Source organism: Rattus norvegicus, chromosome 8, assembly GCF_036323735.1.
Source record: "Rattus norvegicus strain BN/NHsdMcwi chromosome 8, GRCr8, whole genome shotgun sequence".
NCBI lineage: Eukaryota > Metazoa > Chordata > Mammalia > Rodentia > Muridae > Rattus > Rattus norvegicus.
Window position 1 is genome coordinate 87,119,492 of NC_086026.1, and position 24,474 is coordinate 87,143,965.

The 24,474-nt window shown below is 44.2% G+C and overlaps 1 protein-coding gene across 1 annotated transcript in view; it reads right to left on the bottom strand.

Annotated features, from left to right (window-relative positions):
• Positions 1-789: 789 nt before the first annotated feature.
• Lrrc1 (leucine rich repeat containing 1) overlaps positions 790-24,474 on the bottom strand; it is a 169,468-nt gene continuing 145,783 nt past the window's right edge. Inside the window, exons 14-15 of the mRNA XM_039081880.2 lie at positions 11,503-11,581; positions 790-1,180 (exon numbers count right to left, since the gene is read on the bottom strand). Coding sequence (XP_038937808.1) covers positions 1,149-1,180; positions 11,503-11,581 — 111 coding nt within the window. The 3' untranslated portion in view covers positions 790-1,148. The remainder of the gene's footprint in view (positions 1,181-11,502; positions 11,582-24,474) is intronic.

Sequence of the window (24,474 nt, forward strand, 5' to 3'; positions counted from 1 at the left end):
TCATGTGTTGCCTGGCAGGTAGGTTGACTCTGAGGGCAGTGGGCCCCAAATGTCGCTGATAGTAGGATTGTTGTATTTTTATCCTAAGTAAAACCAGTAAAATAGTGATGGTTTGTTACTATAAACCAACCACAGGACAGCAGAGCTCAGACTCTGGTCCAGTGACATGACAAGCATCACACAGCATACATGTCACCTACACAGAGCTGTGAAAAAGTGAGTGTCCCAAACCAGGCTTTACATTGCTCTGCAGAAGTCATGGTGTGCACGGTAGTCATGTACTGGCTGGGTTTGTGTGTCAACTTGATACAAGCTGGAGTTATCACAGAGAAAGGAGCCGTCATTGAGGAAATGCCTCCAAGAGATCCAGCTGTAAGGCATTTTCTCAACTAGTGATCAAAGGGGGAGAACCCAGTCCATTATGGGTGGTGCCATCCCTGGGCTGGTGGACTTGGGTTCTATAAGAGAGCGGGTTGAGCAAGCCAGGGGAAGCAAGCCAGTAACATCCCTCCATGGCCTCTGTGTCAGCTCCTGCTTCCTGACCTGCTGGAGTTCCAGTCCTGACTTCCTTTGGTGATGAACAGCAATGTGGAAGTGTAAGCTGAATAAACCCTTTCCTCCCCAACTTGCTTCTTGGTCATGATGTTTGTGCAGGAATAGAAACCCTGACTGAGACGAGTCACTTCAGACTAACTTACAGATGAATTTTGCTTCGGTGCAAGGGAAATCACTGGGCTTGATCCCAATATGGTGGTTTGTAAGATTAAACAATTTGATCTTCCCAGGGGCTCAGTTACAGCAAGAGAAGAAAATAGCTTTATTGTTATCAAAATAGTACAGACTTTACCAAAACACACATGAGATCCCAGCCCTTGGGGGTGGCTGTAGCAGGAGGATTTTGAGTTGCAGGCCAGCCTGGGCTAAAATATAGCAAGACTTGTCTCAAAAGTAAAACAAAACAAAAGTATCTCTCTTTACATTTACTTACTCTGACAGACGTAAAGGGCTACAGACAGAAATGGTGCTAAAATATTGCCTAGATACAGCAGCACAAACAACTACCACATCTGACATGAGGCTAACTCACTGTCACTACGTGCTTCGCTGACTGGAGGGAGGCAGCCTTCGAAGTTGGGTCAGTGGCACCATCAGAAGAGCCTGTTTTTGAAGAGGCTCTTTCCTGAAAGGCAAGAACAAACTCATCAGTCACATTTACTTCATCACTCTCAGTGTTGAGCTGGTAAGAAATCATCTATGTGATCTCAGTTCCACTGCCCATCACAGAATTCCAGCCCTCGAAGCTCTGGAGATGTTGGTTCCCCCCTGGCTCAATGAAGAAGCACAGAAGCATGGAATCCAGGGGGATTGGCTTGTCCTGTGATGCCCTACCTAGGATGCCTATAAATGCTGTCAGAGGGAACAGGAATCGTTCTCTACTGTGACTGGGGAGAGCAGCCCATCACTGTCTTGACTAACACAGTGATTCGTGTTGGGCCTTGGACAGGGAAACCTTACCCTTCATCAGCTTCTTTACCTGGCTTGTTTTTCTTTATCCTGGTTTGTGGTTAAGAGAAAGAGGGCTTCAACAATATTGCTGAGTAAGACTTCTGCTTTCCTGAATTCTAAATGTCCGCCCTGAGCTTTTGATATACAGTCTCTCCTAGAAAATTAACAAACTGAGCAATCTAGCCATGAAAAGTGGACATTGAGGAGAGACAAGAGCCAAAGCGGCAGAGCCATCTCTTGGGTTTGAGGGTACCTCATGCCATGTGGTCAGTTCTTAGACTTGGAAATGTAGCTGCAAGCAATCTTGGAAAGGACTCCAAGGAAGAATACCTTTAGAGAGCCTGTGGTCCCAACTTCACTTCTGTTCTGCCAGTATAGCATAGGAACAAAACTGAGCAAGGACAAGTAAGCTTCCTGTTCTCAAGAAGGCCATAGATTCCTGGGAGCCAAGCATGTATTGGATTGACTAAGACTTCCCCACCACCACCTGGGTCTGTTGCCTGCAGTAAGAAAGAGCCCAACATATCTCTTCTCTCCCCCCTCTCTTCTCCCTCCCCCCACACACACCATACATAGAAAATAGAAAACAGAACCCAGGATCAAAGCATCTCATTGCAAAAGAAAACTTGCCCTGGAGCTATCAGACAATAACCTGTGCCTGTCTTGTCTTTGCCCTGGTCTGTTACCAAGTATCTGTTGTGTAAAGACTACACAGTGTGTAGGTATTTGGAGGATCTCTTTACAATGTTACTAGACATAAATCAGAACCATAGAGCAGGCTAGGATCTTCCCTCCTCTTTTCTGTTAGCTCTGGTGCAAGCTAAGGGGAGGGCACTTCTCTCCCAGCTCTCCGTCTGCTTTTCTACCACAAACCACCTAGAGAGATGCAAAGTCAACTGAAGAGAAGTGGCTATGAGCAAGAAGCCCGTGCCCGTGGCTCAGAAGGTAGGCTGGCTGGGTTTCCTTGGGTAACGTGCACAGCATGGAGGGAAACATGGCCCCAGCTTCTAGCTGGTTTGCTACCCAAGATGGCTGACATGGGGTAAGAGAACCAGCAAGCCTCTGAGGATGGGAGCCTCAGAGGTCTTAGTAGAGCAAGGGGAGGAGCCAGATTCCTGATGGAGGGCTGGGGTATGAGGAGGCCCTGGAAGGTTTTCCAGAGTCACTCAGACTGTCTGACTGCCACACACGAAACTTCTATAACCAGTCAGAGCTCTGAAAATGAGCAGAAGCCACTGGAGCACGTGCACAGAGCACTAGTGAGGGAAGACACGAGCTTTCTGCTGCCTCTCTCTTCCAAAACTGAATGCCTAAGAGCCTCGGGCTGGAGAAGACGGAACAAACTGTCAAGGCAGGGCACAGGGCCCACTACAGAGCTGGATGCCATCCAGGTGATGAGAAAGAGGAGAACTCTGCTTATTTTTTTAATATTTTTACTTTTTCTTTAAGATTTCATACAATTTTTTTTATCATATTCTTTCCCCTCATCCCATATCCAGTATTTCATGGTCTTATTCTCCCTTTAAAAATCAAAACATGGAGTCTGATTTGTGATGACCAATTGTTGTAGTAAATATTAAAAAATTAATTCACCAACCCACGTTATTGCCACCTCCGGTGGGCCACATGGCGTCTGTGGGGTATTTTCATTCGGCAACACATCTCAACCTAATTTGCTAAGTTTCCAATTTCCACCCCATGGCGTCACCGGCTACTCTCTGGCCGCAGCATCGGCAGCCCTCTTACGACTCTGAACTCTGCTCACATTCCCAGTATCTACCCCTGTGGTTATAGTCACAACTCCCAGTAACCTGTTAAAATCAAAACTCAATAAGCTTGCAATTTATCAATTAGATTTGTATCAGTTAATTCTCACTCCACAAAACGCCCACGCAATAAGCCCACAACCAATTGATAATGATATAAACTGCCCACTAGATAAGACAAATTGTCCATAATAGTCCATCCCTTATAGGATTTTCATAACTACCTGTGGCCATTTAAGACCGCACAGATCGGTTTACCGGGAGCCCCAAACCCGAGGATCCTGGCCCGCAGCAGCTCTCTGCTCCCAGACCCCGTGGGAGAGAGACCTCACCGCCTGATCAGGTGGGCACTCCTGAGGCTGCAGAGCAGAAGAGACCACCAACACTGCACCCCTGCCCACATCCCTGGCCCAAGAGGAAACTGTATACGGCCTCTGGGTTCCCGCAGAGGAGGGCCCAGGAGCAGGAGGACCGCTGCACCTGAGACACCGCCATAATCTGAAGGAACAGACCGGATAAACAGTTCTCTGCACCCAAATCCCGTGGGAGGGAGAGCTAAACCTTCAGAGAGGCAGACACGCCTGGGAAACCAAAAGAGACTGCACTCTGCACACATCTCGGACGCCAGAGGAAAGCACCAAACGCCATCTGGAACCCTGGTGCACAGAAGCTCCCGGAAAGGGCGGCGCAGATCTTCCTGGTTGCTGCCGCTGCGGAGAGCTCATAAGCAACACCCCGAGAGCAAACTTGAGCCTCGGGACCACAGGTAAGACCAACTTTTCTGCTGCAAGTGACCTGCCTGGAGAACTCAAGACACAGGCCCACAGGAACAGCTGAAGACCTGTAGAGAGGAAAAACTACACGCCCAAAAGCAGAACACTCTGTCCCCATAACTGGCTGAAAGAAAACAGGAAAACAGGTCTACAGCACTCCTGACACACAGGCTTATAGGACAGTCTAGCCACTGTCAGAAATAGCAGAACAAAGTAACACTAGAGATAATCTGATGGCGAGAGGCAAGCGCAGGAACCCAAGCAACAGAAACCAAGACTACATGGCACCATCGGAGCCCAATTCTCCCATCAAAACAAACATGGAATATCCAAACACACCAGAAAAGCAAGATCTAGTTTCAAAATCATATTTGATCATGATGCTGGAGGACTTCAAGAAAGACGTAAAGAACTCCCTTAGAGAACAAGTAGAAGCCTACAGAGAGGAATCGCAAAAATCCCTGAAAGAATTCCAGGAAAACACAATCAAACAGTTGAAGGAATTAAAAATGGAAATAGAAGCAATCAAGAAAGAACACATGGAAACAACCCTGGATATAGAAAACCAAAAGAAGAGACAAGGAGCTGTAGATACAAGCTTCACCAACAGAATACAAGAGATGGAAGAGAGAATCTCAGGAGCAGAAGATTCCATAGAAATCATTGACTCAACTGTCAAAGATAATGTAAAGCGGAAAAAGCTACTGGTCCAAAACATACAGGAAATCCAGGACTCAATGAGAAGATCAAACCTAAGGATAATAGGTATAGAAGAGAGTGAAGACTCCCAGCTCAAAGGACCAGTAAATATCTTCAACAAAATCATAGAAGAAAACTTCCCTAACCTAAAAAAAGAGATACCCATAGGCATACAAGAAGCCTACAGAACTCCAAATAGATTGGACCAGAAAAGAAACACCTCCCGCCACATAATAGTCAAAACACCAAACGCACAAAATAAAGAAAGAATATTAAAAGCAGTAAGGGAAAAAGGTCAAGTAACATATACAGGCAGACCTATCAGAATCACACCAGACTTTTCGCCAGAAACTATGAAGGCCAGAAGATCCTGGACTGATGTCATACAGACCCTAAGAGAACACAAATGCCAGCCCAGGTTACTGTATCCTGCAAAACTCTCAATTAACATAGATGGAGAAACCAAGATATTCCATGACAAAACCAAATTTACACAATATCTTTCTACAAATCCAGCACTACAAAGGATAATAAATGGTAAAGCCCAACATAAGGAGGCAAGCTATACCCTAGAAGAAGCAAGAAACTAATCATCTTGGCAACAAAACAAAGAGAAGAAAAGCACACAAACATAACCTCACATCCAAATATGAATATAACAGGAAGCAATAATCACTATTCCTTAATATCTCTCAACATCAATGGCCTCAACTCCCCAATAAAAAGACATAGATTAACAAACTGGATATGCAACGAGGACCCTGCATTCTGCTGCTTACAGGAAACACACCTCAGAGACAAAGACAGACACTACCTCAGAGTGGAAGGCTGGAAATCAACTTTCCAAGCAAACGGTCGGAAGAAGCAAGCTGGAGTAGCCATTCTAATATCAAATAAAATCAATTTTCAACTAAAATTCATCAAAAAAGATAAGGAAGGACACTTCATATTCATCAAAGGAAAAATCCGCCAAGATGAACTCTCAATCCTAAATATCTATGCCCCAAATACAAGGGCACCTACATACGTAAAAGAAACCTTACTAAAGCTCAAAACACACATTGCACCTCACACAATAATAGTAGGAGACTTCAACACCCCACTGTCATCAATGGACAGATCATGGAAACAGAAATTAAACAGAGACGTAGACAGACTAAGAGAACTCATGAACCAAATGGACTTAACAGATATTTATAGAACATTCTATCCTAAAGCAAAAGGATATACCTTCTTCTCAGCTCCTCATGGTACTTTCTCCAAAATTGACCATATAATTGGTCAAAAAAACGGGCCTCAACAGGTACAGAAAGATAGAAATAATCCCATGCGTGCTATCGGACCACCACGGCCTAAAACTGGTCTTAAATAACAATAAGGGAAGAATGCCCACATATACATGGAAATTGAACAATGCTCTACTCAATGATAACCTGGTCAAGGAAGAAATAAAGAAAGAAATTAAAGACTTTTTAGAATTTAATGAAAATGAAGGTACAACATACCCAAACTTATGGGACACAATGAAAGCTGTGCTAAGAGGAAAACTCATAGCACTGAGTGCCTGCAGAAAGAAACAGGAAAGAGCATATGTCAGCAGCTTGACAGCACACCTAAAAGCTCTAGAACAAAAAGAAGCAAATACACCCAGGAGGAGTAGAAGGAAGGAAAAAATCAAACTCAGAGCTGAAATTAACCAAGTAGAAAACAAAAAGGACCATAGAAAGAATCAACAGAACCAAAAGTTGGTTCTTTGAGAAAATCAACAAGATAGATAAACCCTTAGCCAGACTAACGAGAGGACACACCAGTCAGAATGGCTAAGATCAAAAACTCAGGTGACAGCAGATGCTGGAGAGGATGTGGAGAAAGAGGAACACTCCTCCATTGTTGGTGGGGTTGCAGACTGATACAACCATTCTGGAAATCAGTCTGGAGGTTCCTCAGAAAATTGGACATTGAACTGCCTGAGGATCCAGCTATACCTCTCTTGGGCATATACCCAAAAGATGCCCCAACATATAAAAAAGACACGTGCTCCACTATGTTCATCGCAGCCTTATTTATAATAGCCAGAAGCTGGAAAGAACCCAGATGCCCTTCAACAGAGGAATGGATACAGAAAATGTGGTACATCTACACAATGGAATATTACTCAGCTATCAAAAACAATGACTTTATGAAATTCGTAGGCAAATGGTTGGAACTGGAAAATATCATCCTGAGTGAGCTAACCCAATCACAGAAAGACACACATGGTATGCACTCATTGATAAGTGGCTATTAGCCCAAATGTTTGAATTACCCTAGATGCCTAGAACAAATGAAACTCAAGACGGATGATCAAAATGTGAATGCTTCACTCCTTCTTTAAAAGGGGAACAAGAATACCCTTGGCAGGGAATAGAGAGGCAAAGATTAAAACAGAGACTGAAGGAACACCCATTCAGAGCCTGCCCCACAGGTGCCCCATACATATACAGCCACCCAATTAGACAAAATGGATGAAGCAAAGAAGTGCAGACCAACAGGAGCCGGATGTAGATCGCTCCTGAGAGACACAGCCAGAATACAGCAAATACAGAGGCGAATGCCAGCAGCAAACCACTGAACTGAGAATAGGACCCCCGTTGAAGGAATCAGAGAAAGAACTGGAAGAGCTTGAAGGGGCTCGAGACCCCATATGTACGACAATACCAAGCAACCAGAGCTTCCAGGGACTAAGCCACTACCCAAAGACTATACATGGACTGACCCTGGACTCTGACCTCATAGGTAGCAATGAATATCCTAGTAAGAGCACCAGTGGAAGGGGAAGCCCTGGGTCCTGCTAAGACTGAACCCCCAGTGAACTAGACTATGGGGGGAGGGCGGCAATGGGGGGAGGGTTGGGAAGGGAACACCCATAAAGAAGGGGAGGGGGGAGGGGAATGTTTGCCTGGAAACCGGGAAAGGGAATAACACTCGAAATGTATATAAGAAATACTCAAGTTAATAAAAAAAAAAAAAAAAAAGAATCTTGGACTGAGAAGAAAGTAGAAAATGTTCTCTACCTTGGTCCTGGATAATAAGAAAAATTACCAGTTTAAAACTTATTGCTAATGTTTTTTTCATGAAAATTAGCTCCTGGTTTAAATGTTTTGAAATAAAATAATTCAGACCTTGAAAAAAAAAAAAAAGACCGCACGGATCTGGGTCGTCCTTCTCTGCCTCCATCTTGGTTCTCCTTCTCCTCCCCCTCTCTCCTCTCTCCAAAACTCTGTGCCCGCCTTACTTTTTCACTGCCCAATCACAGGCCTTGCCTTACTTCGTGCCTGCCCTCACTTGCATACAGACAACAATCCACTCTTGACCATGGAACCTGCCCTAGCATGTGACTGATATACCCAATGTCACTCCATTGGGGAAGAAAAAACAACTAATGTTTCCCCTTTCCTCTAGCTTCTTGACTAGGGGTGGAACTTGGTGCTGCCTTCAAAAGAGAACTTGTGCATTGTACTTTCCATTATAATTTTAGTTGTGTGAATTCTCCCCAGCTGTCTGAAATGTTTGTACCAATCCAGAGACTGCCTAAAAGGCAGCATGAGACTTCAGGGAATCTAACAGAAGTCAATGTCACCTGAAGACCAGCATTCTTCTGTGTGTATCCAGGTGGGATAAGGCTGATGCCCAACCTGGCTACAGAGGGTCACGGTCATTACAGAAATTATTAGCTCCCAAACCAAGTTTCCTTATTCACACTGCACTGTACATGGCTAACCATATGATTTAACCTATCATACAATGTGGGGCTCTGGTGCGGGTTGGGGGGAGGGGAGGGCTCTCCCACAGAGCTCTCTCTTGTTTGGCGAGGTGCATGGGTTCCAGCAAGGGTAGAGAGAACTAAGGCAGGGACAGGGAACAGCTTCTGCCACCCCCGCTGCTGGTCCTTCTCCTTTGTGCCATTGAAGACTGACTAGCCGGCAGCTAGAGGTGCAGGGGAACTTCTGGCGGCAATCTTGGAAGAGCAGATCTCTTCCCTAAGTGCTGGTGTTACATCTCTTATGAGCGAAGCTCTCAGACGATGGAATAATTCCTGCACACTTTTGATTCTGTTTTTGGATGGGTCAGTGTCTGATAGCAGGTACTTCCTATTGGTTTGGCCTGAGAGCTTGGGAAGACCTCATCTACACATTCAGGGGCGTGGTCCTGTTTTATGACTTATCTGTCTTGAGCCTATGACCTGTGGTCACATCCTCACCTGTGGAGAAGGGGCTTGGAGCATTGTCTTCTGTGTCTGTTCTGTCTTGACCCTTTGGTCTCATCCTCACCTGGGGAGAAGGGTCTTGAGGCATTGCCCTACATGACTGGTCTGTCTCAAATCTCTCTACAGGGGTCCATGCGGGGCACAGCTATGTGAGGCCCTGATATCCTGGGAGAATGGGAATGAGCCTGTCTTCCCTTTTAGGGTCTCCCAAGGATTTGACCTATCTCGATCAGGAATCAGGGTACCTTTCATAGCCTGCCGCCCCACAGTACAAATATAATTACCAGGAGTTGTCCTCAAAATGATAATTATGGGGTCTTTATGTACCTAAGAACCCACCCTCTGAAGTCCAGTGACCACTACGTATGGGTATTTGAGAGAGAGAGACTTATAAATAAATAGACACATATATATTTGGCTTGCAAGCTCAAAAAATGACAGCAGTTATATTTTGAAATTTTTAGCATCACTAAACCAATTTGCCTTTTTCTCAATCCTAGAGCACAGTGCCATCTGTTGGCACTTTGAGAGAATGCAAGCCTAACATTAAAGCATTCTTTGTAAGTAAAATAGGCTTGTTATTCAACTAATATGATAACATTCTAGGAAGGCTTCACAAAGCTTGACTTCTATCAAGACAAACTATGAAGATAACCTTTCTGTGCCTCCTCGGTGTCTCTGCCCCTTTCCCCCCCCCCTTCCTCTGTATTGCAGGCAGATTCTTCTGTAAATCCCAAATCTTTCTTCCGTGCTTGTGCAAACTTTTGTCTTCCTGACCAGTCTTTCCTTCCAGTCGTATTCTTCCTCTAAAACCTATCTCCTGTCCCAGTTCTTTGGTCCTTGGTAGGGTCACCCACTTACCAGCAGCACCCAATTCACAGGTACCACCCCTCAAGCACTGGCCCCAGCATGCAATGCTCTCCCCATATCTATCTAAATTCTAACTATCCAACAGAAGGATAACATGAACCATATGTCCAAGTCACATGTGAACCTGTACATTCTCTGGTAGCCATTCAAAAAGTAGAAAGAAACAAGTAAACTATCTTTCTATGTGTGATCCAGTGTCTCTAAAATGCCATTATCCCAAAGCAGTTAGGTCAAAACACTGACAACTCCATCTTTGTACTTTCACATTGCTTTCAAAATCTAAGACGTGTGCTGTCTGTCTAGTACAGCACAACTGAGGCCCCATTACCAGGGCACAGCAACTACGCGTGACCAGAGGCTCCTGCCCTGCCCGGTGCCACTCTGAAGGCGGGCCCTGGCATCTCTTCACAGTAATGAAGGTTTAATACATGCTTTAAAAATCTCTTCAAATGGTCAGTGCCGTTAGATTTCCTCTGGGAAGACCTGTCATCCATGGGACATGGACGAGCCCTCTGTAAACAAGCACAAACGGGTTTACCTCAGAAGAGAAAGTGTGAAGTTCTGTAGTATGTGGTAGCTGGCGCCCTAGCCACTGGCCTTGCGTCCTCAGCCTGTCTCTTTATTGCTCCCTTCCATGAGCTCCTATGGGCTTTCTAACAGTCCTGGGTAGGGTTCAGTCAGGTGTTGTTTCCCCTTTCACACACTTAAAACGTTTTTACAGAACCCGCCAACAATAAAAACTGAAGCGATTGGCAGACTCTAAATTAGATAGATATTCTGCTCTTGGAATAAATTCCTACCGATACTGTTCTGCCCCTGAATGTTGAGAAACATTTTTCAGATCACACAGTTACTGTCTGATATTTGTAGTTAATTTTGTTTGGTTTTGACCTACTTTAAGTAACTGGTATATGGACACAAAGGAAGAAAACACCTCTTCAGAGTATCGAATTACATCAACACCAAATAAGTAACGCTGGCTATACGCAAACACATGGGGAGAGCCAACGAGTGCTGACCTGCGTGCATCCTGGGCACCATCTGACCCAGCAAAGTGCCAGGTAAAGGTATGGCCTTGACTCTGCCATCTATGAACAAGAGAAGATTATTGAAGCTACTGAGACGTCTGAAAGAGACAGGTGTAGCTTAAGGAAATGGGCCCTAACCCAAGCCGACCTTCACGGCTAGAAGATAAATGGCATCTGAGCCTACCTTCTCTCAATCCCTTCCCCATTTCTTACCTAATGGGATAGTAGACCTCACTCATGACTTGCAAGGAATGTCTGATTTGTTTTCTTTAAAACTGTGCATGTGTGTCCATCCAAGGACTTTAGAGAGTCAGATTTTATTCAAGTTAGTATTGCTTTCCATTTTTAAAGCACTCAGAACATTCCGGAAAAGGCGGCAATTCAACATTCTGACACTGTATAGCTTGACACTCGTGTTCCCTTTTTGAAAAGTGGGTGACTTTGAAGACAAACAGTTTTACCTCATTTACACATAATTTCATCGATCTTACAAGCTCCTGGGAACGTCTGACTCCAGAGAAAATGATAAGTCAAAGCCGCAGCTCAGGACCCAGGCTCAGGTAATCCTGAGATGCTACTCAGTGTAAAACATTCCACCTCCCCATCAGTCATACCGCTGATGGTCCACTTCTTCCGGGAATCCCTGGCATTTGTTTCTTTCCCTGGAGCACCTTCAGGTTTCGATGAGGGACCCTAAAGACAAAAACGTCTTGTCAGAACTTTCCACCCACATTTCATGTAACGTCAAAGGGAAGAACATAAAACCGCCCAGCCGAGACGCTGGACCCAAGGCTGGTTCACTACGTGTTTGCTGACTCACGGACTTCGCCGGTGTTTGATTTCTACCTGTGACAAGAATCAGCAAGGAATACGTGGGGACACTGCACTGCTGTTACTTTTTAGATGCCCACACAGCATAACTTGGGAAATGAGTCGATGCCACCGGACCCTGTGGTAAAAGGCAGGGGGGAAAATTGGCTTCTCTGAAGATTTGCTCTCAAGAGCCCAGAACTTGAGGCTGCTTTCACAACTGATGAAAATTAATTGTATTATCTCAAAGGAACTAAGCAGTTTCCACAGTCCATTCAACCCATTCAATTCCAGCGCTTACTCACACAGCCTTCTTCTGGTCCTTCTGGAGAATGGTATACTTATATGGCAAACAGGCACTTTACTTGAGAAGGTAACACACAAAATGTATATCATACCCACTTAGTGGAAAGGAGCAATCCAAGAGTTCAGAGGCTCTAAAACAGAGCTGAGTTCAGAGGACTGACTCTGAATTGTTAGCCTGATCCTGGAAGCCATCCTGTGACTTCACATACCTGGCCTGGCCCTGGTTTCCTCATGTGCATGGAGCTAAGACTGTCCTCACTTCATCTATGTGATGCTCACTAAGACCTTTGATCAGCAGTATTTTCCAACAGTCAAAAGCCTAACATATGGGATAGGAGTTGTTTTTTGCCTCAAATGAATGAAAGAAAAGCTAAGGATTATCTGACTGAGAGATTCTTGGGGCTGTGGAGATAGTTCTGTCAGTAGGGTCTGCTGTGCAAGGCTGAAGGCCTGACTCCAGAGCACACACAGAAGCCAGGCATAGAAGTTGCTGTGGAAGGAAGGGGGAATTGGAGAAAGGAAGATTCCTGAAGCTCATCTGCCAGTCACCCTATCTCACTGATGAGTTCCAGGCTTTGTGAGAGACCCTGCCTCAAAAACTAAAGGAGAGAGAGAGAGAGAGAACAACAAGAAGAACAAGAAGAAAAAGAAGAAGAAGAGGAAGAGGAGGAGGAGGAAGAGGAGGAAGAAGAAGAAGAGGAGGAGGAAGAGGAGAAAGGACACCTTACATTGACCTCTGACCTCCAGACACGTAGGTGCACACACACCTCACCACACAGACATAGAAAGGTTTCCTTTTATCAGTTGTTTCATCTGTTTTCAGTTGTTTACAGTTTTCTCATCTGAAGTAAGACTGGAAGGAATGAGGAGAACCTCAGTCAACCTAAGAAGGACCGTAAGGAGAAGGAATAAACCAGGAGCATTCAGAAGACGAGGAGAGGTGCTGGTTGTTCTTTAAAAACAAGAGATGATACTTCAAGGGCAGACAGCCATTACAGAAGACCTGAGCAGCAGCTGGAGAGTGGAGAGCTAAGCACCAGATGACCAGGTTTTAAGCTTTTTGGCAAGGGTAGGCCTTTGAGGGTACTTGGGCAGGAGATGACAGGTTGGGAATGACGTGTTCACAGGGCCGATCTGCATCACTTGGAGGTATGGCTTGAGGAAAGGGATGGGGGGAGAAAAGAGGCCAGCACAAAAGCATGGTAAGAACAGAATCATAGAGGCACTCACAAAGGAACTACCATGGGGCCTTGGAAGCCAATTTGAGATGAGAGGGCGTGAGGAGACAGCAACGTTGGCAAGAGCAGTGATGAGTCCAGAGATGTAAATTACCAACATCTGTTGGGAGACCTGGAGAGACAAAGTTCTATTCTGGAAAAAAGACTTTTAGGAAACAGAACAGCATCTAAAATCAAACCTCAAAAGAACAGATGGAGATAGGAAATTCCTGCAGAGAAGAAACCTAAGCTTGAAAAATAGGTTAGGGATCCCCAGGTCATGGAAGCAAAGGCAATGAACACCAACATGAGTCAGGTCAGTACACATAAGAAAGACATAATGAAACAGACATGTGTCACAAGCAGGGCCTCTGAGAGGATTCTGCTGCCTCACCAGAGCAGGAGGTATGGAGAAGTGCTCATGGGACAGAGTGGGGACATCTGGTGCTGTGTTGTAGTCTACATCAATGAAGAAAATGTGTAAACGGATAGGCCCTGAGCTAGAAGTCCGAGAGAATCATATAGGATCTCTTCCAAGAAGAAGATTCTATGTGATTCCAGCAGTATCTACTTATTGTTATGGGTGATTTTTTTGTCTATAAGAGTGACTTTTCTTCTGTGGCTGTGATAAAACACCACGACCAAAGCAACGCATAGAAGGAAGACTTGATTTTGGCTTACTGTCCCAGAAGTTAAGATACCACCACCACCACCACCACCACCACCACCACCACCACCACCATCATCATCATCATTATCAGAACAAGGAAGCATGACAGGAAACAGGCATGGTGACTGGATCAGCAAGCTGAGAGCTCATATCAAAAACCACAAAGTTCAAGAAAGCAGAGAGAATGCACTGGGAATGACACAAGGATTTGAAACCCCGAAGCCTGCCTCCAGTGACACACTTCCTCAAACAAAGCCACAGTTCCTCAACCTCCTATGGTGGTTTGAATAGGGATGACACCCCCCCCCCAATAGACTTACGTGTTTGGATGCTTGGCCCATAGAAAGTGGTACTATTAGGAGGTCTGGCCTTGTTGGAGGAAGTTAGTCACTTTGGGGGTGAACTTTAAGGTCTTACATGTTCAAGCTATGCCCAGTGTAGGATACAGTCTCCTTCTGCTGCCTGCAGATCAAGACATAGAACTCTCAGCACCATGTTGACCTGCAGGTCACCGTGTTTCCTGCCATGACAATTATGGACTAAACCACTGATACCATAAGCTAGTCCCCAACTAAATGTTGTCCTTTATAAGAGTTGTCGTGGTCAAGGTTACTCTTCTCAGCAATGGAACCCTAGCTAAGACACTTCCTAAACAGCACCACTAACTGGGGATTGACTGATCAAATGCCCGAGACTATGGGGTACATTTGATGCAAATCATCACAATCCCTAATAAATGTTTTGTTAATTTTTTTTTTCAATGAGAGAAGGTATTTTAGATATGTATAAGAAATCTGACTGACTACAGGGAGGAAAATTTTACTTTAACTTCCAAAGACTTTAAGTATAGATATTAAAGAAAGTTTATACAAATATTTATGATACATTCTACTAAAAGAAAGCACTAATATTTAGATGATCTATACAACATGATCATTAGGTCTAAATATCTACATTTTTAGGAAAACAAAACAAAATGCCTTTTTTTTCCTTTGGAGACAAGGTCTCACTATAGAGATCACTAGGTAACCCAGGCTGGCCTTGAACTTACAGAGATCCCCCTGCATCTGTCTCTTAAGTGCTAGATTAAAGTTATACACCACCAAGCCTGGCATTTTCATTTCTATTTTTAGTGCTGTCTTATGGCCTAAGACAACTGATCTTTTAAGAGAGAGAGAGAGAGAGAGAGAGAGAGAGAGAGAGAGAGAGAGAGAATAGTAGCTGTACATAAGTGACTTTCTTCTAATGTTGTCTTCTGTTGCTATGACAAATGCAATGACCAAGAGGAGGTTGGAGAGAAAGGGTTTATTACATTTTATGCTTCTGGGTAACAATCCATTGCTGGTAAAAAGCCAAGGCAAAAACTCAAAGCATTGATCTGGAAACAGGAACTGGTGCAGAAACCTTGTAGGAATGATGCTTTCCTGTCTGGCTCAGCTTTTTAATAAACTGAAACCATCTGCACGGCACCACCTACAGTAGGCTGGGCCTTCCTGCACTCATCATTAATCAGGAAAATGAGGCAATCCTCAGATGCACCCAATCTGATGGAGGCAATCCTCACCTGACATTCCCTCCTTCCAGATAGCTCTAGTTTGTATCAGGTTAACAAAAACTAAGCAGTAAACGTCCTGAAAACATCCAGACACTTCGTTTCTTCAGGAACCAATAAAATGCATTGGTGGATTGTCGGGGGCAGGGAGTAAAAATGATGCATGAACCCCGCACCTGGATGGTCCAGTTTTTCTCTGTGGCCTCTTTTTTGTTCTCCACTGTATCACCGGCCTGACTTAGCTACACATATATGACTTCCCTACAGACCTGTGACTGAGAATGAGGCAGGACAACACAGAACATAAGGCTGGGTTCCTCCCTGACCTCTGGAAACTTACCAGCAATCTTCTTCCTCTTATTCATGCCTCTGCCCTGCAGCTAAGCTCCTCTCCTCCCTGCAGAGATCTTGCTCTGTGCTTATTCTTTCTGGGGGGAGTGGCCTGCCTCCATCCTTCCCTGTGGAAGGTCAGAGGTCCCAGACTTTATCGTGCCCATTACACAGCATAAGTCAACTCTCCAAATTCTTCCTTGGTGGATGGTAACTTGCATGTCGTATGTCCAAAGGCGTGGTGTTAAGAGCAGGGTTGTAAGACCCACCAAACCCTGATCTGGTTATTTGGAGATGGAACTGGGGAATGTGCACTTCTAACTAATTCTGAAGACTGTAGGAACCTGCCACACTCTCTGTTTGAAGAGTCCTTATATCTTTCTGCAAATGGACATCCAATCCTGCCTGGCCTCACTCCCTATTGGCACACAAAGGGAGAACAGAAGCTTTCAGTGTGGTGTGTGTGTGTGTGTGTGTGTGTGTGTGTGTGTGTGTGTGTGTGTGTGTGTTTAGTGGCAAAGCACTTACCTAACAATGTGCATGTAGTACTCTGGGTTCAATTCCCAGCACCACCACGATAAGAAATAAAGAAGTAATTTTCTTTATCTCAGACTTAAGTAACATAATTGCTCCTAGAAGCCCTTTCTGTAGGTGGAAACCCTTCCTAGAGGATCTGTTCTGCCCCTCGTTTGCAGCACTCCTTTGGTGTGAGTGGTGATTTTGTTGTTTGTTTTAAGAAAGGATCTTGCTATGTAGCCCAAGATGGCCACAAATTCATAATCCCCCTGCCTCAGCCACCTGACTGTTTAGCCTCATCTTTCCCTGTCCCCCCTTAACTTCTTTGCTAGGCTAGTAAGAAAATATATGTGCTCTCTGCCTTAGGACCAGAGACAGACGTAATCCACACAACCCTCTTTATCATTTCAGAAGTCTCTCCTGCCTTTCCAAGATCCCTCAACTGTGCAATAATACACCTTTACACAGACTCGGCAGGACTGATTTTGATCCTGGCATGGCCCACCTCCTTTAGCATCATAAGTACAAATGGCTTTCCTTCACCCTCTGTATTGAAAATAATAAAGCCTATCTTAGGCAATATCTAAGTAAAATTAAGAGAAACTTTCATTATGGAATCTGAAGACCCCATAAAGTATAATGGAAATTCTTATCAACATTGCCAGACTTATAGAAATCCCCTAAAGATACTGAAAGAATCAATGTCTTATGACTAAGACCCCTGTTGGACCTTCCTATGCACAAACACAGAGATTCCAATCCACTTTTAATATCCCGTTTTAAGCAACGAACAGATAGAGCACTAGGGATCTGAAAACTATGATTCACTATAGAATAAATCACAGGGAAAAGGCAATCTGTAGAAGACAAACTCATTCTACGATGCTATGACTGTCCCCCAAAGAATGCTGGGGGGGGGGCTCAACAGAAAAGCACTTGCCTAGTATACAAGAAATTCTGGGTTCAATCTCTAGTACAGAAAAATTAAGAAATTAACTCTTTATAAAATTTTCTCAAACAGATAAGAGATATTGTATCCATAGAGGAAAAATAAAACAGTGTTTTTAAGTAAGCAGAGGACAAAAGAAGGGAAATAAAAAGTATAGTAGCAGAAATGAAACACTTGGGAGAAGGAAGAAGTGTTTCAGAGGACAAAAGACAAAAACATAATGCCAGCTAGTTTTTATGTAGCCTAGACACAAGCTGTCAGAAAGCTGGAGCCTCAATTGAAAAAATGCCCCCCTGCCCCCGACTGTTTGGGCTGAGGGCAAGCCTGTGGTTTGCTCTTTTGATTGACAATTGACATGGGAAGATCCAGCTTACAGTGCCTATGCTTCCCCTTGGTAGTGGTCCTGGGGTGTCTAAGAAACCAGATTGAGCAAGCCGTGGAGTACAAGGCAGGAAGCAGCTTTCGCCTATCCCCTCTGCATCAGTTCCTGCTTCCAGGTTCCCACCTTGACTTCCTGCCCTGACTTCCCTGGACGGTAAACTACGGCTGGAAGATGAAATAAACCCTTTCCTCCTCACGCTGCTTTTTGTCATGGTGTTTTATAACAGCAACAGAAATTTTAAGTTAAAAACAACATAGAAAATATTAAATTAGAAAAATCCAGCAAGTCAAATACCCAAATAATAGGAACTATGGAAGGAACGGGGAAAGGAGCGAACAGTCAAATGTAATATAAAAACTTCCCAGGTTGAAAGGGGATTAGTTTGCACATTGCAGTGTGGAAAACTCCCAGCATATACACCTTCTCTGCAGATGGACAAAAGAGGCAGTCGTCTACAAACTCGTTTCTGAGACTGACAATACAATGGACAGCTCAGTACACACTTGAGAATTACAAGACAAAATTACGAGGGGAGAAAATTTCCAATCTAGAGTTCTATACTACACAGTTGATTAACTATCTGAGCAGTATGTAAATGTGCTCTAAAGTCAGGAACACTTCTCTAAGGGCAGGAACACTTCCTACGTATATGTGTATATGAAAACAAAGGATTGTGTTTCCTGAAGACAAAGAATAAACTAAGAAACAGGAGGACCAGGAGAGTGAAACCCAGCTAATTAAGTAATCTGTAAGGACAGGGACTTCCCAAACAAGGGAGTAGGAGGACTCTGAATTACCCAGCATGACCTTGAACTCTTGCCTTAGTCTCCCATAGAGACGGCAGGTCTCTGGTGCATCCCTACACCCAGCCAAGAAGGTAACTAAACTATTTAAATTTGGATAACTTACAGGATTTGGAACAAGTATATGAAACTACGAAGTAAATGACAACTATTAACTACCAGAAAAGAAAAACGTTTAAGAGGAAGAAAAAGACTCTCCAGGGATGGTGGCAAGCATATGCCTTTAATCCCAGCACTTGACAGAGGTAGACAGACCTCTGAGTTCAAGGCCAGCCTGGTCTACAAAGCAATTTCCAGGATAGCCAGGGATAGACACAAAAACCTCTCAGAAATAAAAAAGAAAGAAAGAAAGAAAGAAAGAAAGAAAGAAAGAAAGAAAGAAAGAAAGAAAGAAAGAAAGAAAGAAAGAAAGAAAGAAAGAAAGGGCAAAAAAGGAAGGAAGGAGGGAGGGAGGAAGGAAGGAAGGAAAGAAGAAAGGAAGGAAGGAAGAAAGAAAGAAAGGACAAAAAAGGAAGGAAAGAAGGAAGGAGAGAGGGAGGGAAAGAGGGAGGCGAGGGAGGGAGGGAGGAAGGGGGGAGGGAGGAAGGAAGGGACAGACTTGGTTTGATCTGAAATCAAAATTCTCATTTAAAGTATGCGCTTTCCTTTTTCGAGAGGCTAAAAAAGGGAAAGAAGAAGTCGAAAAAGAAATTACAGAGCAACACATTTCGATTAAACACAAAACATTCACTAATATCAAAATTGTAGTCAAAGAAGTAACAGTGTAAACAAGGACCCCAAAGATGGAAACGTGCTCAGTAAGAAGCCCTCTTAGCCGGAAATGGTCCCTGCAGAGCGGAAGCTGGGAGAGCAGACAGGGCTGCCCGTGGGCTGCCGTTTAGTTTAAGTCTTTAATGCCATTTCTGGATTCTCTTTAGGTTGTTTAGATGTCACAGTCCTTGAAAATGATTTATCCAATAAAGGTTACTAATTGTCTTTTTAATCTGTACTCTTCCTGGAAATAACTTGAGGTGAGATATCAAAAGAAGAGAGCGATGAAAAGTAAACATGAATCTATGAGAACATCGGGGGAGAGTAGGAGAATCCTAAATCTGAGATTATCTCGACTTTACTCTATTTCCTCAATTTGGAGGAAGTGGGACTGTAGTTGCTACCATGATTTTTGTGTGGGATTTCTGTCTAAGGTGGTCATTTTGTGAGAAGCTGTCTGTAACTCCTCTTCCGTATTGCCAAGACATCCTCAAACTTTCCAACCCGAGACCCAGTGAACTAGAAAACTGTCTCTAATTTACAGGTTGGAGCAAACCTACTTTTCACATGTGAATCCTACTTTCCACGTGTGAATCCATCTCATTAATGCTCACGCATTGTCTCTGCTGCTCCCTAAAGACAGCCACAGCTAGGAGGCCATTCTCTCCCGCAGGCTGTGGGCTGTAAGTGGAATGTCTGAGCTGATGTTACCGATCCCAGTGGATTTCTGCAAGTGGAAATAACTGTGCATCTTCTCCTCGGAGAGCCACATCTCTCACATCTGCTATGCTGTTTATCTAAACTGTAGATTCAACAGCTTAAGAAACTGGCAAAGGTTATATATTTCAATGATATTTAAATTAACAGTGGGTTCACTAGTAGAGTCCCAAGTTTCTTGTTTACTCTCAGGTATGTCTGTTAAACTAGACATGCAACACGTTCTGCATACATCCCCACTTATAAATTTGATAGGAAGAGCTCTTGCGATTTTTAATTATAGCATGTTTATTTTCCTCCTAGCATCAATATTCCTCTTTAAAAATAACTTTGGTTTACCTAAAAAGAAATTCACCAGAATAATAAAGGGAGTTATTTTCTTTATGGAGAATATGCATTTGAAAGACAGAAACAAAAAGGCATGGAGGAAACGGTAAAAGTAAATAATGTAGCCAGGCAGGGAGGAGTGCACTTGGAATCCCAGCACTCCAGAGTCCAGCCTGGGCTACACACGGAGACCCTTTTGAAACAATGGGTGGTTATGAACCATGGCTCTATCCAGTTCTTACTGAGATACTGGAATCTGAGGCTGAGGAGAGAAGGCAGGACTGACCGTATATTTAGATATCAGTTTCCTAAAGGCTGCATCTAAAGACAGGGATGTCACTACATATACAGTTGAGATCCAGAGAAAGGAGAGGAGTTGAGAGCCCAAAGATGGAGAGCAGGGAAATGGAAAAGGAGCAGCTGCTGACCCCTGAGAGGAGAGAAAGGAAGTGAGAAGCTGTCTGTAACTCCAAAAAGCCAAAGAAAAATGTTGCTTCATGGAAAACTTCAGTCCTTAGGTACACGAGAGAAGGGGATCTGGCATGCAGGCTGAGCAAATCAGTAACGCACGCTGGAGGCTGCTAAGAATCAAGTGATGGTGCTGTTATTCTGTCTGGTTCTCTCTAAGCTGGATAAGAAGTGAGCCACAGGATGGGAATGGATGGTGCTCCCTCAGTGCGAGGATTAACCAGGCCAGAGGGACAGACAGGGGCAATGAGGCACGTTCAAGACAGTGACTGCAGGACAAGCTAGCACCTTAGCACACGTGGTTTAACTGCATTCTCGACACTGCACACAAGTCGCCCAAAGTCCCAGCATGGATTGGGGAGGAGCTCACTAACTCTCCCCTCTACGAGAGGAACTACTGGTAATCAGTGGCAGCTGGGCGATGAAGAAGGTGTTGCCTTTAAGGATGCAGCCTGACAGGTTGTCTGTGTTCCAGTGGAAGGCCGTCCAAGCATGTGCACACTGGACTGCATCGGCAGACCAAATTCCACCCAATAAGCAGGTAAAAGTGGGACAGGTGAGGTGTTTGTACCCAGCCTGCCCACCTGAGTTCAATCCTCTGGAATCAAAAGGCGGAAGGAAAGAATTCATTGCAAAACTACCTTCCATGCTCTCTCACCATGGTGAGCACATGCACACACACACACGCACACACACACACACTCATACACACACACATACACACACATACACACACATACACACACACATACACACACATACACACATACACACACACATACACACACATACACACACTCATACACACATACACACACATTCATACACGAATACACACACACACTCATACACACATACATACACACACACACTCATACACACACACATACACACACACATACACACACATACACACACGAATACACAGACACACACATACACACATACACATACATACACACACTCATACACACATACACACACTCATACACACATACATACACACACTCATACACACATACATACACACACTCATACACACATACATACACACACACCTACACACACACACACACACACACACACACGCACGCGCACACACACAGTAAATGCAATTTTAAATGACATTAAGTCCAGCCGACAAGGCAGCATTCATGGTAGAGCACTTGAAGGCTTTTAGCATCAATCTCAGCATTGAAAAAGAAATGGTGAAGGAAAACAAACTGTAGTATGACATCACGGGTTGGAAAGTTCAAAGTGGAATTTTTAAAAATCAATTTTTAAAAAGAAAAACCTTTGAGCACGATGTCTATTGACAAAGGTTTATCGGGGAATTGTTTCAACACCGCTATGTACAAATAGCCATCTTTCACAGGTTTCAAGGAGCTCATTAGATAAATTGGAACAATTAAATTTCCTCCCCTCTCTCCGCTCCCTTCCTGAAATCGACAACAGAAAAGCCTATTAGTGGGTCTTCGGGAAAGCTGGCTTAAGGATACCATGGTAACCGGCCGTCACACAAAGGGAACCAGTGTGAAGAGGCTGAGAGAGGCTAATGGGGAAAACTCAGCGTGGTGGCCAGGTAGCACGGCTATCCCACCCACGTTTTCCACAAGCCCAAACTAGCGGTATATTTCTTTATATCCACTGAAGTGTATAGCCACGAAGAGGAATGTCTGTGGCTAGCTCTTTTAGACCTATTTTAAAGGGGAACTTTTCTTACGTCTCCTGAAGGTGCTCTGTCTCCCTGTCCTCTTGCTCTTGGCTGCCTGACTCTTCCTTCCGCTTTCCATTAGCCGATCTGAGTTTGTCCAAAGCCACAGTGAAGTTTCCTTTCCAGGTAATGAGCTCCACTGGGGATCTCTTGTGTTAGAGCTCTTAGGAGACTTCACAAGCCTTGTTCCCATGTCCTGGGAGGCAAGGTAGGACCGGGTGATTGGTTTGCCCATTATAGCATCCTATTTGGAGTGCTCCTAAAACAAGGCCCAGATGCTGACACTGCTAAGAAGGATTTAGAACGTTTATGAGGAAACATCTATTAAACTGCAGATGTGCAAGGCCACTGACTCTGAGAAAGTGTAACACAATAAGTAAAAAAAAAATCGTTCAGAAAACTTTCAGACCATCTTTTAGAAAATGTTCTTACTAGATACTAAATCTTTGGATTATACTTGTAAAATTCCTAAAATTATATTTCAGGTTGTTGAGATACTAAGAATATCTCTGAGACCACAGAAGGGACAACGCCTCCATGGTAGTTGCCTAAGACCATTGTGCATATCAGATATTTACATCATGAATAGTATCCATACTCTTATCCATAGTAAAATTACAGGAAGAGAAAACTGAGGGATGGTAAGTGCCAGAGGGAATAGATGTGTGTAGCGAGACAGTGCTTGCTGGACATGACAGAAAAGCTGCTCATGGTGGTTAAGATTGCATGCACAAGACTTTTGCAAGATCAAGCCAACAAAGTCCTAGCATGGATGGAGGAGGGGTTTGTCAAGTCCCACCCTTTCTGAGGAGCTATTGGTAAATGAAGGCTGCTGGGGAGAGAGGGTCGGTTTTCTTTGGGGATGTGGGCTGTGAGAAGTTACCCATGTGCTAAAAGATGTAAAAGATGGGTCGTGTTCCCATGCACAGAGACAGCACTAAATGTAGTCAGAGGGGACTAGAGAGAGAGAGAGAGAGAGAGACAGAGAGAGAGAGAGAGAGAGACAGAGAGAGACAGAGAGACAGAGAGAGACAGAGAGAGACAGAGAGAGAGACAGAGAGAGAGAGACAGAGAGAGAGAGAGAGACAGAGAGAGAGACAGAGAGACAGAGAGAGAGAGAGGAGAGAGACAGAGAGACAGAGAGACAGAGAGACAGAGACAGAGAGAGACAGAGAGAGAGAGGAGAGAGAGACAGAGAGACAGAGAGAGAGAGAGAGAGACAGACAGAGAGAGGAGAGAGAGACAGAGACAGAGAGAGACAGAGAGAGAGAGGAGAGAGAGACAGAGAGAGAGGAGAGAGAGAGACAGAGAGAGACAGAGAGAGACAGAGAGAGAGAGAGAGAGAGAGAGAGAGAGAGAGAGAAAGAGGTGGGAGGGATGAGGAAAGTTGGGAAAGAGGAGGAATTGGAGGGAGAGAATGGTGCCATGGATTGTAGCCACACACATTATATGCATGTATGACTAGTCAATATAATATTTTAAGAACTATTTTCCTAACTATTGTTTGCCTCACAAGTTTTACATATTACCTAATGAAGATAATACATTCTGATTTCTGGGAGAAATTTTGATTTTCCTATCAAAAAATGATGAATGATAACTAGGGATTCCTTGAACAGTTCCATATCTAGATAGCTCCCAATTTAAACCAGTCTTAGAACTTAGCGTTGGTCTTAGTTAGGGTTTAACTGCTGTGGAGAGACATCATGACCAAGGCAACTCTTTATAAAGGACAACATTTAATCGGGGCTGGCTTACAGGCTCAGAGGTTCGGTTCATTATCATCAAGGCTGGAGGAGCATGGCAGCATCCAGGCAGAGAGTCCATCTGAAGACCACTAGGAGAAGACTGGCTACCACGTGGTTAGTCAGAGCATCTCATTGCCTACCCCAACAGTGACACTCTTCCTCCAACAAGGCCACACCTACTCCAACACACCCGCACCTCCTAAAAGGGCCACTCCCTGGGCCAAGCATATTCAAACCACCACACCACTGCACTGGGATTGTGGAAATATGATTCACTGAGTGGGATCCACGTGAATTCCAACAAGAAGGTTTCTGAAGGTGATGTGG